This window comes from Chiloscyllium plagiosum, chromosome 4, assembly GCF_004010195.1.
Source record: "Chiloscyllium plagiosum isolate BGI_BamShark_2017 chromosome 4, ASM401019v2, whole genome shotgun sequence".
NCBI lineage: Eukaryota > Metazoa > Chordata > Chondrichthyes > Orectolobiformes > Hemiscylliidae > Chiloscyllium > Chiloscyllium plagiosum.
Genome location: NC_057713.1, coordinates 113,598,899 through 113,616,699, shown reverse-complemented (window position 1 = coordinate 113,616,699; position 17,801 = coordinate 113,598,899). Strand labels below are relative to the sequence as shown.

Below are 17,801 nucleotides of genomic sequence, written 5' to 3'. Positions count from 1 at the left end.
TATGAGATGCCGTGGGCACATGAGTAGGTGGAAGGCATGTGGTGACATGGATGAAGAAGGTGAGGGATGGATGCTATTTTAGGCTGTATTGCTTTTCAAAGACCTTTTGGCTATTTCCAAACTCTTTCTTGGGAATGTGCGCCTAAGGTACAACTAAAGGACAGTGGAGGTAACTTTCTTTTTTTTAAAATCTCATTCCAAATTAAAAGTCTTTCATTTCTGGTTGAAGCTGGTCTGTACGGATACATTACTTAACAAAAGGGCAAGGGGGAGAATAATAGTCAAACTGATCCACATTTTCTTTTAAGACCACTGAACCATGTATGATGATGTTAATATTTAATTCACTAGCACAATATTCTCAATTATTGGCTCCTACAGTCAGGGAGAGTGGTTAAGCTGGAAGAAAAATACAAGACTAACAATATGGTCATCAAATTCATGTTTATTTTAATTGAATTCATATAAGCTGGGCTAAATGAAGTTCCCAATGTCAGTTACACAAAAACAAGAAAACTTATAAGAAAATCAGCTTCTGTGTTGCTTTTCAGATAAATGTTATTTTATTGGATGTGAACACCATATTGACCTAAAGGACATTCAATTGAGATTTCAGCTGTTGTGACCTTGAAGGGCTTCAGCCATGAATAATTTGCCCATGCTCTGTGATGTAAACTCCTTGATCTGCTGGCAGTAGGTGTTGATTTGTCCTGTCAAGAGTTGAAAAAAGGCAAAACATAAAATTAAAGACTCTGGGAACCTAAGTTCAAAATCTAGCCTGAAAGATTTAAAACAGAATTCAAAGGACAATACTTCACACAATCATATACCACACAGAGTGAACTAATGATATGCTGTCAATATTTAATACATATACTTTTTTGTTGTTTTAATACATGTAGACAAGCCAATCTATGACCATAGATTACAATAAGACCACTTCCATAATCACAGCACCAATCACGTCTACTTAAGGTGACCAGCGTCAAAGCAACTAAACAGCACTTGTTATGTGACCTTTCTGAAAATCTCCAGAAGAAATTACAAAGAACATTAATATCAAAGTCTAAGATGGGCAATGTTCTGGTACTTTCCAGTCATCTGATATGTAACTGGCATCGTGCTGAAACCCTGGAATACAAATTAAGGAAAAGGGATTTGTACTTCAACCTCAATGCCAGATTCAGTTACCTTTGCTACTCTAACTTTACTAATTATTGAATGGCAGCTAAACACTGCCAAAATATTGGTAAATAAAGCTCTCAGTTGTTCTCAAGGGATTCCGCAGTATTTCAGCTCAAGTCAGCAGCTCAGTATCCAGTTTGAATCAATACTGTTTTCACCCAAGTTAGACTTATTCATTATGATGGCAATAATTCTGTCGATTATGATCCCAAATCTGATATGGTAATCCCAAACCACTCATGTCTAGAATGGTCTTGTCAGACAGAGATATTTGAAATAATTTTTTCGTCTTCTAGTCTGCGAATAACCATTGATAGAGGCACCACCCAGGGATTCAATTTAGGCTCTAAACGTACCAAAGAGTGGAAAGTAGCCAAGCCACGCTGTTTTTTAAAGCACTTTTGGCAGTAGTTGTACAGGCCTAGGGGAAAATGCCAATAGGTCTGTGGAGTTGCTTTGGCCATTTTTTATGTTTGCTTTATTTTCCGGGAAACAACTAAAGGTTATATCATGAGAAAAGCTCTTTTATATTTTTCAAGTTCAATACAAAAATAATTTAAAGAACCAGAAGATACAGCTAAACAGTAAGTATTTTTGTAGAATGACTTTTCTTAAAATTTGATTGTGGCAGGCAGAATGATTATTTAAACTAAAATGGTTATCCTTTATATAATTAGCTACTTTCTCTATGATCTAACCCAATTCTTTCAGGCACAAGAACATCTCTGGGGAGAGGGTTGAGGGGTTAACATTCAAGTCATTTCCTGCTCCTCGGACGCTGCCTGACCTGCTGTGCTTTTCCAGCACCACTCTAATCTTGGCTCTAATCTCCAGCATCTGCAGTACCCACTTCTGCCGGGTTAACATTCGAGGCAGGCCTGTGTCACAAATGAAAAGTGCTCACAAATGCCATGAGGAAATGTGATGGATAAGAGCACAAATAAAAAAAAACACAAAGTGGATAAATATAAGGGGAGAAAAAAGTACTTAAAAACTCCTTCCAGAAATATTCACGTGAGTGGTAGTTTTAATATATGGGGTTAAAGAAATTGTGCAAAGTCAGAGGAATGACAAAACTGGGTTAAACCTCAATGAGGAGGCAACACAAGGGACAGGCATATTATAGCAGGTGAAGTAGCAACAACTTGTTAAAAATATTGCATCCACAGAAAGATAACATGCTAAACTCCTGATCGATGCTGAGTTAGTTCTTTTTTGTTGATTCACTCATGAGAAGTGGGCACTACTGGTTGGGCCAGCATTTACTGCCGTTCCCAAGAGAAGATAATGAGCTGGCTTCTTGATCCACTGCAATCCATTTGGTGTAGGTAGAGGAGGGCAGTTCCAAGATTTTGACCCAACAACTTAGTATGGATCAAGATCAAAGAAAGGTAAGAACTGGACAAGAAAAGGCACAAGCAAATTATTTATTAAAAGCAAAAATCTGAATTTTAATCATGACACAGTAGATGGAGGTGGTAACCCTATAGTTTCTAGAGATTTTAAATACAGACAGAACATTGTCCAACTAACAAGATTCTGGATCAATTCTGGATGCAATCTTGAGTAGTTATCCAAGCATTATACATAAAATCACAGAACATCCCAGATTCAGCCCTGGAATGCTGATAACAGAATGCAAGTAAATGTTTGAGATAAAACTATTGGTCATATGAAAAGATGACTTAGAAGAAAGACTTTTTAAAAAAATCGACTAGAATACGCTCTGGTTGCAATAAGTCTAACACAGGAGTGAGAAGGACGTAACTACTTGAGAAAATGTTGGGAAAATTATAACCAAAATTAAATCCTGCTGGAATTTCAGTGCTGCTGTGAACCAGAAAACATTATCCTGGAAAAGCGCTGTGCCTTAAATTATTCTAATATAAAGCTGAAAAAATTTGAAAATATGATCAATTTCCTCCATATTGCAACTGGAGAAACTGGGAGGTACACACCCAGTAATAGCATGCTGTTTCTCTACCTTCACCAACCACAAATACCTTACAGATCAAGACAACCTAGAGAAACACTAAATTGAATTAGAATAACAACTGCATTAATATAGTGAAAGCCTGTTGCAATAGCTCAAACATATTCTAAAAGCTGTGTGATTGTACCATTGGCATTTCAGATGAATGCCAAATATATTAAAGACACCACTACTTCATGCCTATATGTGATACAAGTTTTTAAAATTTGAATACTTGGTCTAAACCTAGCCACAATTTACCAAATGAACATTCAAGTTTGCCTACACACAGGAAGGATTCCACATAGAGATTTAATGGGCTCTTAATAGGCCCAAGTTCATAGCAAAAAAAAATCTAAAATCTCTACCAATTGGGATAAATTTATCAATCTTATTCCTGCAGCTGATAGAGAAATGTCACAATGATATAGCAGAGAGGGCTCCTATAAAGAACCACCCCTCCCTGAAACACAAGTTCAGTTCATAATTAATGGTTCATTGCTAAACCCTAGGTTGGAAGCTCTAAGGTTGGGGCAGGATACAAAGCTTGGTGCACCAAACTGTACTACATCCAACCTGGAAGAATTCAATTTTCAGTTATCTCCTTTAGTCTACCCTCTAAATCTCTAACCTGCAACAAGGAGTGTTTCAAGTCTTGGTGGTGGCTGAGGTGGCTTGAATAACTTGGAAGGGTCTTCCTCTGGCAATGGTGCCTCTCCTCGGCTCTGTCTTTGGGAATTTTCAAGCTGACGTCTGTGTAGGTACTGCAACGAAATGATAAAGTTGAATTTATGCTGCTGTCAAATCAAGTTTTTCAGAAAACTTAATTCTTTTAGATAACACCATCTTTCAAGTGGGTAGGGGAGATCTTATTCTTAAATTAAGACTTTATTCACATCCTCAGATTCTTCCAAAAAGGAAAAAAAAGTGTCTAATTAGTATCACCATCCACAGATATATTTGTAGGTTAGTTACGTAAATTATTCTTTATTAACAATATATATTCTTGTTACAAGTTACCATACCTTGTTAGACTTTATATTATGGTCACCTCTATAAATAAACCAAGAAACTTATACTTAAGAGTGCTCATCTAACCATATAATAGGGTAAGCCAGAGGCTCAAACACTAGACCTTCCTTTTTGTTATCTAAATTGATTATTTGTGAACTGCACTGCGCCCATTCGAGTTTTTCCAAAGATCAGCCAAGAAAACGTTTGATAAGACAAGCCAGCGACATTTAATTTCTCAAATAGCAAATGAATCTGAAGACCATCAGTGACAATAGGACTCAACTTGACTTTTGTGCAATAATACAAATAATACGGTAGCAGTGGTTAGCACTGCTGCCACACAGCGCCAGGGACCCGGGTTCAATTCCTGCCTCAGGCGACTGTGTGGAGTTTGCACATTTTCCCCACGTCTGCGCGGGTTTCCTCCCACAGTCCAAAAATGTGCAGGTTAGGTGTTAGGTAAAGGGGTAAAAGTAGGGGAATGGGTCTGGGTGGATTGCTCTTCGGAGGGTCGGTGTGGACTTGTTGGGCCGAAGGGCCTGTTTCCACACTAAGTAATTTAAGTAATCTAATCTAATCAAAATTAATACTGTACACTTCACCATGTAGCCCAGTAGATTTGAATCATCCTTGTGCATCCTAACATTGAGCCTGAGAAAGCTAGGTAGGGTAGAAGACAAGACACACTGAACAAAAGTTTTAAATCTTACAGGGCCAAAGGGGTGGTAATGAGGAAGGAATAGAAACCAAAGATGCATTCAGAGCAGGGGTGGTATTATCTGAAAGTAAAAATTACACAAAACTGAAATATACAAAGAAAAGGAAATATAAAATGGGAGGGAGGGGCAGAGTTTTATGGTCTGAAATTGGTGAACTGAATGTTCAGCCCAGAAGGTTGTAAATTGTCTAATTAAAAGATGAGACTCTGTTTCTCAAAATTACATTGAGCTTTGTTGGAACATCGTGCCAAGTCAAGGACAAAGATGTCAGAGATGTTGGTGTAAAGAATTAAAACAAAAGAATCTGTGGGTCGCTGAGCTTGAGGACTAAACAGGGGTGCTCCACAAAGCAGTAACCCAATTTGCATGTAGTCTGCCCAATGCAGAGTAGACCATGTAATGAGCAACAAACGTTGTACATTACATTGAGATTGATTGTACTGGAAGAAATATTTGGGACCTGCTTTACTTTTGTTTTCAGCCAGTAGTACACTTATACTTAGAACATCTTTTACCTTCTTGTATTACATTTCCCTTTGGCCCAGCAAAACTAACTCTGTCATTCAATTACTCACTTCCCACCCTATTGTAGACCTTCGATTTGCCTTTGCCCCACCCACCATTTTCTTCAAATCTGTTACATCCAACTTTTCCCAATTCTGATGAAAGATTATCAACCTGAAATGTCAACTGTTTTTCTACAGATGCTGTCTAACCTGCTCAGTATTTCCAGTATTTTGTACTTTTATTTCAGATTTCCAGCATTAATACCACTCAGCTTGGTCAGAATACTTTTAGCAGATTGATTTTAGGGAGATTGTAAACAAAAACTTGTGTTTCTAAACATACAATGCACAATTTGCTTTACTCAAAAAGATTAATGGTGTATTTGAATTATGCTCATCTCAAGTTACTATAGGAGAACAAAATTCACAGATGGGTATCTAAGGATGCAATTGTATTCACAGCATCAACACTGACAACTTTCAAATGATTGCCAAATACTTAAGGTTTGACTCACCACGAGGAAAACTGACCTTTCCCGGAGGGAGAAAAGGAGGCCAACAGAGTACTCAGTGTCAAAAAGAAACAGAGAAAATGAGGAAAGAAAAATACCAGGCTAACAAAAAGGATGTTTTTCTTTTAAAAGGTTTTTGAACATGAAATCCAAAGGGTGTGATTCACTTCCCCCAGTTAAGAATAACCTCCATGACATAATTATTGGGCAACCGTAAAGTCTGCGTCTACCACAGCTTGTAGTGATAGCATGTTGATGGTATTTCTTCATTCTAAACTCTGCCAATATAGGAAGTTGTAGCTTTGATTTGACTTACTTGCTGTTTCTGTTGTTGCTGTTTAGTTACATTTCGCATGTAGGTATTATATTTAATGATATCTTGACTCATTTCATCCACTCTGTCCATTAACAGCTGAAGGTTCTTTTCTAGATGATTTCTGCAAGACAAATAATTATGAAATATGACTAATTGTTGTTCCTATATATTATACTAAAATGAATTAATCTCCATCAATCATTCTCTCAAATAAAGTTCATTTAAAACACAGATCTCACTGCATTCCTTACAATACCAAGAAAGACAAAAATCAACAAGGGCGGTATCTTACTATACAAGTAGGTTTGTACTGACTTCCTCCGGGCCAAAATGGAAAGGTCTAAATAATAATTACCCTGATCTTCCAACTATTTTCAACAACCCAGTTGGTGAAGTCAAACAATCCAAGCTGCTTTGCTGCATGAAGATTGGGACTTCAAACATATAACTAACATGTAATTTTAGTTTGATACTGGTGATGCCTGAATGTATTGCCTGAATGCTGTGAATACAAAGGCCTAACTCTTTAAAAGTATGCAAGATGGTTGATGACATCAGGTTTTACAACCAGAAAAGTGGATTTATTCAAATACACTACTGCTGAGGTAGCAAGAAAGAATAATTTATGATCCATGTACCTAAACCTGACATAGCAGGTCAGTCAGCATTTGCGAAGAGAAAAGATAACTTAATTTACATTTGCACATACTCTAGTTGGATAATTCAGTTAAGACAAGTGAGTACAGTGCACTATGAGTGTAATCAACAGATCGAGTCCAACAAACTTTATGCAAAGACTCTCAGTGGTTATGAATTAGGAAATCTGCTCCTGACATTTAAGTTTATCCTTCAGAAATATCAAAGTCTCCCATTACAGTATTCCACTTTTTTCTAAGGTTTTTTGCCTTCGCAACTTTACATCAAGAGGGTTATCTCATTACAGATGACACAATGCATGAAAAAATTTCCTGATAGGACTTCTAAAATTATTAGTAAATATGCATATGTTTGTCATGATCAAGAAATGTAAAGCTCCAGATTAACCTTTTCCGTTGCTTCAAATACTTTATGGAGCTCAATCGCCTATCAGGTATCAGACCCTGATATTAACAAGGTGTTGGTAAAGGTCTATGAGAGTATGCCTGATTTGATAATTCTGGTCAGACTGTCTGCCTTGTTACCAGGCAGGAGCCTAAACTTTAATGGGAGGAGGCCATAACATGCTGATGGCCTAGATGGTCAGGGTAGAAGGTCTGCAATAATATTAATTTTCATGTGTTTTCACAATTTTTATATGGATGGTTTAAGTCCCCTGACAAAATGACTTTCCTATTTTCATATTGTCTTCAGCGCAATTGATTTCCCTCTTCTGGCCGACTTGATAATTTATTAAAGACATAAAAACTGCAGATCCTGGAATCCGAACTGGACAGGCAGGAGGCTGGAAGAACATAGCAAGCCAGGCAGCATCAGGAGATAGAGAAGTCGACATTTCGGGTATAACTCTTCTATAGGGCTGGAGGTGGGTGCAAGGGGACCTGCAGATAAAGAGGGTGGCGGGGGCAGGGTGGTGAAGTGGGGATACGTGAAGACAGGTAGAGGGTACGACCTGGTTGGTCAATGGAAGGAATGAATCAGGTTGGTGGCAGGGAGTAGTGGAAGGGAGGGGAGGGGCTGGGAAGGGAAGTTATTTGAAGTTGGACAACTCAATGTTGAGTCCTCTGGGCTGTAGGCTGCATCAGCAGATGAGGTGTTGATCTTCCAATTTGCGATTTGGTTCATTGTGGCAATGGAGGAGGCCAAGGATGATCATGTCAGAAAGGGAGTGGGAAGGGGAATTAACATGGGCGGTGACTGGGAGGTCCGGTCAATCCCTGCTGGCCTGGCTGAGATGCTCGGCGAACCATTCCCTAAGTTTATGTTTGGTCTCCTTGATGTAGAGAAGACCGCATCGGGAGCACCTGATATAGTAAGCTAGATTGGAAAAGAGGCAGGTGAACCGCTGTCTCACTTGGAAGGACTGTTTGGAGCCCTGGATGGAGATAAGGTGGTAGTATACTGGCAGGTTCTATCCAGGGCCACAGACAGTCCTTCCAGGTGAGACACAGGTGAAGCTGCCTCTCTTCTAACCTAGTTTACTGCATCAGGTATTCCCGATGAGGCCTTCTCTACATTGGACAGACTGAACGTAAACTTAGAACAGTTCGCCGAGCATCTCAGAGAAGTCCATAGGGGCCGACTGGACCTCCCAGTCACGCCCATTTTAATTCCCCTTCCCACTCCCTTTCCGATCATCCTGGACTAACCTCCATTCCCATCCCCTTCCCCCCTCCCCCACCTTCCACTCCTCCTGTCGCCAACCGGATTAATTCCTCCCAGTGACCAACCAGGTCATACCCTCTACCTGTCTTCACCGATTTCCACTTCACCACTCTGTCCCTGCCACCCCCTTTATCTGCAGCTCCCTTATACCCACCCTGAGTCCTGAAGAAGGGTTACACCCAAAACGTTGACTTCTCTACCTCCTGATGCTGCCTGACTCGCTGTATTTTTCCAGCCTCCTGCCTGTCAATCTGATAGTTTATGGAATGTATCACATAGTTTGGTTTGTTTTGAATATTAGACAATATTAGGGCAGCTTCTTATGTAGCTTACTCCCACATTCCAGAAGTTTAATTCTGATCACCTTCTAGGTATCTGTACAGTGTATATGCCACCAGTGTTTCTAAAATCAACTCGTCTTAGATTGATATGTCTAAACATTATTAGAAAAAAACTTGAAAGATTTCTTTCCAGCTGCTGTAACTAATGTGCAGTCAAATACTTTATTTAAATTTGTTGTTAGCACATCCTGTAAGATTACAAGTTGATTGTTTTGCAGTGCATTTAGATTATTGATGCTGCCCATTGTATGATGCCATATTAGTACCGTAGATGTTTGGCACTGGTAATAACCTATTGTTTGCCATCACTACATACTTCGACACAATATTGAAATTGGAATTTCAAAAGACCCTGCATTTGATTAAATCCATTTGCAGCATTTTAACCAGCAGTGACATTTCTAACATTAACAAAGAGCATTATTTGTTCTTTCATGGGTTGTGGACATCACTTGCAAAGCCAGCATTTGTTACCTATCACCACAACTAAATAGGTGGTAGCCATTCTGTGGTTCTTTTCTCAGGACATGCCTCTATCGATCAGGGTCCACTGGTCAGTCAATCAGCACTCTTCTTTCAGCGTGTATAAATGGAGTTTATCCTTTACTTTGGTATTCCTCGAGAACTTTCCTAATTAGTGCAAGGCGAAAAGCTTCAACCAAATCAGCATGAGAAGTACGTCAGGCTATAAAGGTTCATAGTCATAACATATGACTGTGATAGGTGCTATCCAATTGATGTTTTTTTTTTAAATTATGAGTCAGGTTTAGACTGACCAAACTAAGAGTCAGAAGGCAGCAAAGCCTTTCATCGTGGACTGGTTTAAAATCATAGACCCAATCTTCCAATGATTTATAAGAAAATATGTCGAAATCTATTAGCACTAACACAGTCCATGGGAAACTATTGGAGTGCATTACTTTGAATAGTTCTGGAGCACTGCAGCATTTCAAAGACTCTTTTGCAGTCATTCACACTGAGCTCATTAATCGTTCAAGGCATTATTTGTTTAGTAAACCTTTTAATTGTCAAAACATTTGGAAGTACTAAAGAAAAAAACTTTGACTATGCATTTCATGATGGAGTTCAGACTGGCTGTAATATATTATTTTACAAATTACTTATTGTGGGCAATCAGATTCTGGCTAACGGTTCTAAAAGTTGAAGTATACATGCCTGCTTTATGTAAAGTAATTACAGCTATTTTATGCCAGAAGATCAATGGAGATTATTTATTTTCGTTTGTTTGAATTCCCAAAAGAGAGTCCTTTTCTTGGTTTATCCTGCAAGAATTTGTTTTTTGGTATTTTTTATTCCCCATCAACTACGTCCAGCAGTCTAAAACCCCGTTAGTGAATTGCCAGGAGCCTGTGCTGGCATTGTTCCAGTGCCTGTGTTGGTCATTTTATGTACATTATGACAGTGGTAACTTGGCTCCACCAAAAGGTACATGGCAATCTTTTATTTACTTCTTTCAGCTTTAACATAAATTTAAACATTGTAAACATACAGCAAGAAAACTGTAGTAGATGGAGGTGTAATGGTAAGGTCAGTGGACGAATAATCCAGAGGTCCAGGTTACTGCTCTGACGATATGGGTTTATATCCTAGCATGGAAACTGATGGAATTTAAAATGAAAGCAAATCTCAATAATGTTTGCCTGAAATTATCAATAGTTGTAAAGGTTCACCTGATTTAATAATCAAGGATTAAATTAACATATTTATAATTTTACTCTAATTAATATTTGCTAATATTTCAAAAATCCAAGCTAATGTGTGATCTATGCTATAAACCAGCAAATCAGGAAGAAGGTGAAGATTGCTGGAAAGAGAAAATTAAAACAAAAAAGTTACTGTGTCAGAAGATTTAAATCATCAAAACAATAATTGTGAAAATGCATTCAGCTTAACATCATTGTGTAGTCTTATTCATTTACTGAAAACATTAGCTACAATTCCTGCGACAAGACCATGAAACAACTTACAAGTATAAAGGTAAGAAAATTTAGAAAGGTGATGACAGAAGCAAACAGAGATCTAGGAAAAGCCTTGGCACAACAACTAAAAATTTAGAGAACAGTTAAAGCAGCAGCAAAAACCATAAAACCTGCAGACAGGCTTGAAACTGTTACTTGAAAATAGTAAATACAGGTATTCAGAATAACTACTTCCTCAGATTGTTCAAACAATTTGATGCGATTAACATGCCCTGCTTAAATGATAATAACTATCGCTCAAAAAATACATTTTGTAGAAACATTTTAGCTTGCACTCAGGAGGACAATTTTCAAGAACAAAAATGCAATTTAAAGTGAATAACATTTATATTATATCAGAGAAGACAGCTGATTGTTGACAAGTAGACTCTGATTGGCTGCAGTGTTGCAACAGAGAATGCAACAGCTGGATGATGACGAACAGTTGATTTTCAAAAGTGTTTTAAATTTTAAATTAGATGCATTGTCTCTTAAATTCAAAGTAATCCTGAATGTGCAACTAATTACACTGACAGCCAATTCAAAATATTCAGGCTCTCAGTGGCACACTTGCATGCACTGGAGGCTGTGTATTAGAATATACAGGACCCCGATTTTTTATAGATATAAAGAATGTATACACATCACATCCCTTTCAATCCATTATAGCCTCTTGGAGAACATTACTTCCTTCACTAAAAAAACCCCAACTGTTCACTGTTTGCCCCTTAGCCAATTTTGTATCCATGCAGCTCTACCCATTTAATCCTATGGATTTATGAGGTATAACCTTAACTGCCTTTTCAAAGTCCATTTACACACACATCAACCACACCAACACTATCAATCATCCCTGTTACTCAATTTGATGAAACTATTCAGACATAGTTAATAACTAAGAGATTTGTGCTGGTTTTCATTTTTTAACTCATGGTTTACCTGATCCAGAAATGCTTGGTGCAAATATTAATGCTTGAAATGAATAGCCGTGGCACCATTCCTTACCCAAGTGTCATACAAATTATCGATTTTTCACGTTTATTTTATGTTTGGATTTTAAATTTTGAGTTCCTAACAAATAGGTTGTCTGTGTGTACAAAGTTAATAACTACCTTACAAGTATTACTGTAGTCATGGTGATTTGGTTTAAAACATTTGAAAGGCTGACTTTGGTGGCTTAACAGAATTTTTTTTAACTTTAGGCTTTTATGACGCAGCAAGCTGGACAAATATAAATCAAGCTCTCAATTAGAAATTTCTGGACTCTCAGGCTTTATTTAAGCTCAGAGAAAACTAACATAGCTCGGAGTGAGAGATTTTACTTGGAGATGTATGCGCAGAGCAATGCTCCTGAGGAGAGTGGAACACAGTAAAACTAGAGTTAGTGATGGTCCCAGATCAGAAGTGTTAGAGCAAAACCCTGAAGAGGACTTGGAGTCAAGTTTGTTTTAAACTCAGGTTTTATAAGATGTTCCAGTCATCAAAGGTACAGACAAGGGGATTCAGGCACAAATACTGTACAAGGGTTGCTGCATAAGAGATTTGTTTTTCACTTTTTTAAAAAAAGAATTGATAAAGGAGTACTTTGAATTTAATGGATTATCGTTTAACGTATTTAAACTCACTGAATTTGTTAACTGATTTTTAAAATTTTTAAATTTATTTTGCTCAATAAATTTTGGTATTGTTCAAACAAAATCTGCAACATTGTGCTTCTGTCTGAGTGAAAGACCGCCTCATTAAAACCAAAACAAAAGATTATCTATGATGCCAGAGTTCAGTCTGTAATAGCATCAGCTTAAATAAAAAAAAAGCAGTTGAAAGAACTAAATAAGCAAACCCAAATTTGACATCTAAAATTGCCTGCCAACAGAGAAACATTAGATAATATGCTAGATGATTATATTTAGATTTTTATAAAAAGATCCATAATTAAGATATTTTCCCTTTCGAAGAATGCTTCAAAATTTGTCAACTGGATCTTATTTTTAAAAAAATTACACCCTTGGGCAAGATCTGTTCTGTGTTCCTTTGCTCCTGACCTGGCTGGTAGGTCAAGTCTTCATCAGTAACAGACTATGGAATACAAGTTACAATACAAAGTTTTTTCCACCAGACAGAAACTCTTCAAAATTTTTAAAATGTGTCACACAAAGTAACGAACATCTAAGGAAAATTACTGCCTGCAAAATTATGAACATATACAATTAAAAATCACACAATACCAGGTTATAGTCCGACAGGTTTATTTGGAAACACTAGCTTTTGGAGCACTGCTCCTTCATCAGATGGTTGTGGAGTATAAACATCTAATGAAGGATCATCTCTGTAATGGGAGACCACAAGGCTGCTCTCCCATTACAGAGCGACAACTGATGGCTGTTTAACCTAAGGGTCACCATGCCTCAGGCGAAGGGAGACATTGAGGGCGGCAATCCTTCATGGTAGCCCCCTCAGCCGATTTAGGGACTGAACCCACATAGTTAGTGTCACTTTTGTATTGCGAATCATCCATCAAGCCAAGTGAGCTAATCAACAAGATTGGTAAATTTATTTCAAACCCTTCAAGGAAGCTGTGGGTTGGATAATTAAAATAGGGCTACAGTTTCTAACATTGTGAAATTGTATTCACAATGTAAATAGCTGTTTTCTTTCTTAATCAAACAGGCCCTTCTTCATTTACATGCCTATGTGGTAATAGTGAATACTTTAGCATCCAGATAAAATATTTGCTTAACATGCACAGCAAAATGACTGAACAAGATTGAAACAAAGCTTCATTTCATTTCCTTTTCTTTAAATATTTGCACTCTTTTATGAAATAGTGTTTTAACTTCTATTTCCAGAAGCTACAGCCTCTGAAAAAAGACATTCATACTCAAGCACAATCTTTTGATTTACTAAGCAACATGTTTCTTTGAACTGGGCTATGATGTTGCAGGTGGTCTGCAATACTTTGCTCAAGCAGATATTGCCCATTTCTAGACATTGAGCATAAATGTCCCATTCACCTACAATGGCAGTTAAATTGTTCCTCGCCTCATCCAGCATTTGTGAAAACACTTCCAGCAATAAGCAGCAAAACCTTTCCAATTTTTCCCCTCGGCTGGCTAAAGCTCAACTCAGCAAAGACCGGAAATACAAACTTAGTGCTTTTTGGTCTTAAGACAAAAAAAGTACAGTTGGTTCTGATATAACGTGATAGTTCCATTTTCGAGGGATCTCACGTTATGAGAAAATCGCACAATAGCCACGCCATTTAAACTAATAGGGCTGGAATCGGGTTATAGTCAATACAGGTAAGGCAAGTTTGCATTCTACAAATAACATCTAAATTCTTCAATCGCATCAAAGCCAAGTCATGTTGAAGAAAGGCATTATAGCAGAACCCACTGTACACCATTTGATTCCTCTTCACTGTGGTCCAGTGGGAAATGTCTAGCTCATTTCTTATGCCATTATTTCAAATTTGGCATTGGAAAGTACTTGAAGGCTCCTGTAGTGCATCTTACTATCCCTCCCTCTGAGCAAGGAGACCCAGGTTCAAGTCCCACCTGCTGCAGATATGCCTTGGTAGCCAGAGGATTGGAAAGTGTTTAAAAAGCAGAGGACAACTAAAAAAGCAATAAGTCAGGCAAAGATGAACTATAAAAGGTAGGCTACCTCGCAATATAAAAGAAGATTGCAAGAGTTTTTTTCAGATATATAAAAGGTATGAAAGAGGCAAGAATGGACATTGGAGCAGTGGAAAATGAAAAGTAGCAATGGGAACTGAATAAGTACTTTGAATTAATCCTCTCAGTTGAAGACACCAGTAGCATACTAAAACTCCAAGAGAGTTGGAGGCAAAGGTGAGTGCTGTAACCATCACATTGGAAAAGGTGTTGGGAAGCTGAAGGGGATAAATAGCCTGGACCAGATTGATTACAATCCAAAATTCTGAAGGAGAAAGCTGAGGAGATTGTGAAGGCATTCATGGTAAACATTCAGGAATCACTGGAGTCAGGAAGGGTTACAGGAACAGGAGCAGGTACAAATTAGTGCAGATGCTGGAGATCACAGTGAGTAAGGCAGCATCCATGCAGAATGCAAACTAAAGTTAAGTCTAGAAGAGGCAGAAGACAGGAAACTGTAGGTCAGTTAGCCTGGCCTCAGTTGTTGGTAAGTTTTTAGAGTTCATCATTAAGGATGAGATTACTGAGTACTTAGAAGTGCATGGTAAAATAGGCCTGACAAATTCTTTGAGGAAATAACAAGCAAGTGAAACAAATGAGAGTTAGCAGACGAAACCTATTTGGATTTCCACAAGACCTTTGACAAGATGGCTGCGAAATAAGAGTCCATGCTGCGAGGGGCAAGGTACTGGCATGGATACAGGATTGGTTGAGTAGCAGAAGGCAGAGAATGTGAATAAAGGGGTCATTTTCAGGAGGCCAGCAGATGACCAGTGGGGTTCCGGCGGGGTCACTGTGGGAACTACAGCTATTTCACATCATACATCGATGATCTGGACAAAAGAACTGAAGGCATTGTTGCTATGTTTGCAGATAATGCAAAGATAATTGGAAGGACAGGTGGCATTGAGATGACAGGGAGGGTGCAGAAGGACCTGGATAGGCTAAGTAATGGGCAAAGAAATGGCAGATGAAATACAATGTGAGAAAGCATGAGATTATGCACTTTGGTTGGAAGAATAGAGGCACAGATTATTTTCCAAATGGAGAAAGACTTCAGAAATCTGAACGACAAAGGGAATTAGGATTTCTAGTTTACCGTCCCCATTAGGCAACATGCAAGTTCAGTCGACAATTAGGAATGCAAATGCAATGTTATGATTCGTTTTGAGGGTCTAAAACAAAAGAGTAGGGATATACTGCTGAGGCTGTAAGGCTGTGGTCAGACTGCATTTGGAATATTAAGAGCAATTTTGAGTCCTGTATCTAAGGATGGATGTGCTGGTGTTGGAGGGGGTCCAGAGGAGGTTTACAAAAATGATCGTAGGGATACAGGCCTTGTCAAATGAGAAGTGGCTGAGGACTTATAAGGACAAGGGGGAACCTCATTGAGACTTACAGGCTTGGGTAGTATCGACAGGGAGAAAATATTTCTAATAGTAGGCAAGACTAGGATCCGAAGGCACAGCCTTGCAGTGAAGGCATGATCCTTTAGAACTGAGGTAAGAAGGAAATTCTTCAACCAGAGGATGGTGAAGCTGTTTTGGAGGCCAAGTCATTGAGTGTATTTGAGACAGAGATAGACAGTTCCTGATTGGTAAGGGGATCAAAGGTTGCAGAGAGAAGTCAAGAGAGTAGGGTTGAGAAACATATCAGCCATGGTCGAATGTCTAGCAGACTCGATGGGCCGTCAGGTCTAATGCTGCTCTTACGTCATTTGGTATCGTGCCTGAACATGAATTATGAGAAATATCTACACTTTGATTAAAACCAGAACCTACCTGAGTTGAACACCCATAACAAGTTATTTCTACAAATAATGACAGAAATTAAATCGACACAGCACTGTTCACACATTAAAATTTTCTAAAGCACATCACTGCCAAAAAAAAACTGAACCTTCTTCTCCTTCCCCTAAAAACCAAGAAGGAAAAAAACAACTGACAATCCTTTTCTGAAATTATCTGCATTTTTTTCCCTTCTTAATCAAGCAAGGTCAGAAGTCACACAACACTAGATTATAGTCCAATGAAGCAGTGCTTCGAAAGTTTGTGATTTCAAATAAACCCACTGGACTATAACCTAGTGTCGTGTGACTTCTGACCTTGTCCACCCCAGTCCAACACCAGCACTTCCACATGTTAATCAAGCAGGCTATTTTCTTTATTTAAATAGCCGTATGAAGTAAATACTTCACTGCTCAAATGAAATGTTCACTTAAAATGCATCACATTTTGCACAAGAATAAAACAACAAATGAAGTGTCATAAATGTTTTAAATATTAGAAATGCAACAACAAATCTGCATATTGCAAGGTTACCAACCACCACATCATTTATTTTAATGGCATGAGTTGAGGGAGAAATGCTAGCTGGGACACCAGGTCAACTACTCAGCCCTTTTCCAAAAAAAAAGGACCATGAGAGTTTAAGTCAGGAGAACAGTTCAGTATTTCCTACAATGCAGTACTATACTGATGTGCCAAACTAAATTGTGAAGGAATAAAGTAACACATGAACACACAATCCTTGATTTAGAAGCATAACAAATAATTTCATTACTGACATCAGTTATAGAGTTATAGAGTCGGAGTCATATAGCATGGAAACAGACCCTTCGGTCAAACTTAGGAAAAGTCATATTGAACTCGAAATATTAGCTGTTTTCCTCACCACAGATACTGCCAGAGCTGCTGAGTTTTTCTAGCATTATTTGTTTCAGGTTTACAGCATGTGCAGTATTTTGCTTTTATTCATTATCTACACAATCTAGGTTATATTACCATGAAAAGAGTCAAATAAGAATTCCTCAAAAGTTAAAATTCAAACAGTGAATAATCACTGAAGTAGAAATAAATGAATATTCCAATAATTTGGTTAGAGTTTAAAAATTGACAGCTAATTTCAGTCTATCCATATCCATATGCAGGATATCGATTTTTTTTACAAGCTGAAGCATTAGGGGCTTGTCACACTTAACTCCTTCAGTAGATGAAAACTGTACTTAAACCTTTACCTATTATTTGCACCTAATAACATAAGATGCATCAAAGAATTAATTTCACTTGTGCCGATACAAACTTCACCTTGGTAAGAACCAAAGATTTATCACTCCCACTATGTTCGGTATAATGAACATCTCACAGTAAAAACCTAAAACACACACTGACCAATCAATATAGGCCTTAAGCAAATACAACAAAACAGATAGCTTCGGCAAATAGGGTTAAGGAGAATTCAAAGGGTTTTTACAAGTCCATT

General features: G+C 38.0%; 1 protein-coding gene across 1 annotated transcript in view; it reads right to left on the bottom strand.

Moving 5' to 3' along the window:
- Positions 1–427: 427 nt before the first annotated feature.
- The window catches only part of eif3hb (eukaryotic translation initiation factor 3, subunit H, b), a 113,289-nt gene continuing 95,915 nt past the window's right edge, over positions 428–17,801 (bottom strand). Inside the window, exons 6-8 of the mRNA XM_043688999.1 lie at positions 6,225–6,345; positions 3,789–3,921; positions 428–710 (exon numbers count right to left, since the gene is read on the bottom strand). Of these exons, the coding sequence (XP_043544934.1) occupies positions 613–710; positions 3,789–3,921; positions 6,225–6,345 (352 nt within the window). The 3' untranslated portion in view covers positions 428–612. The remainder of the gene's footprint in view (positions 711–3,788; positions 3,922–6,224; positions 6,346–17,801) is intronic.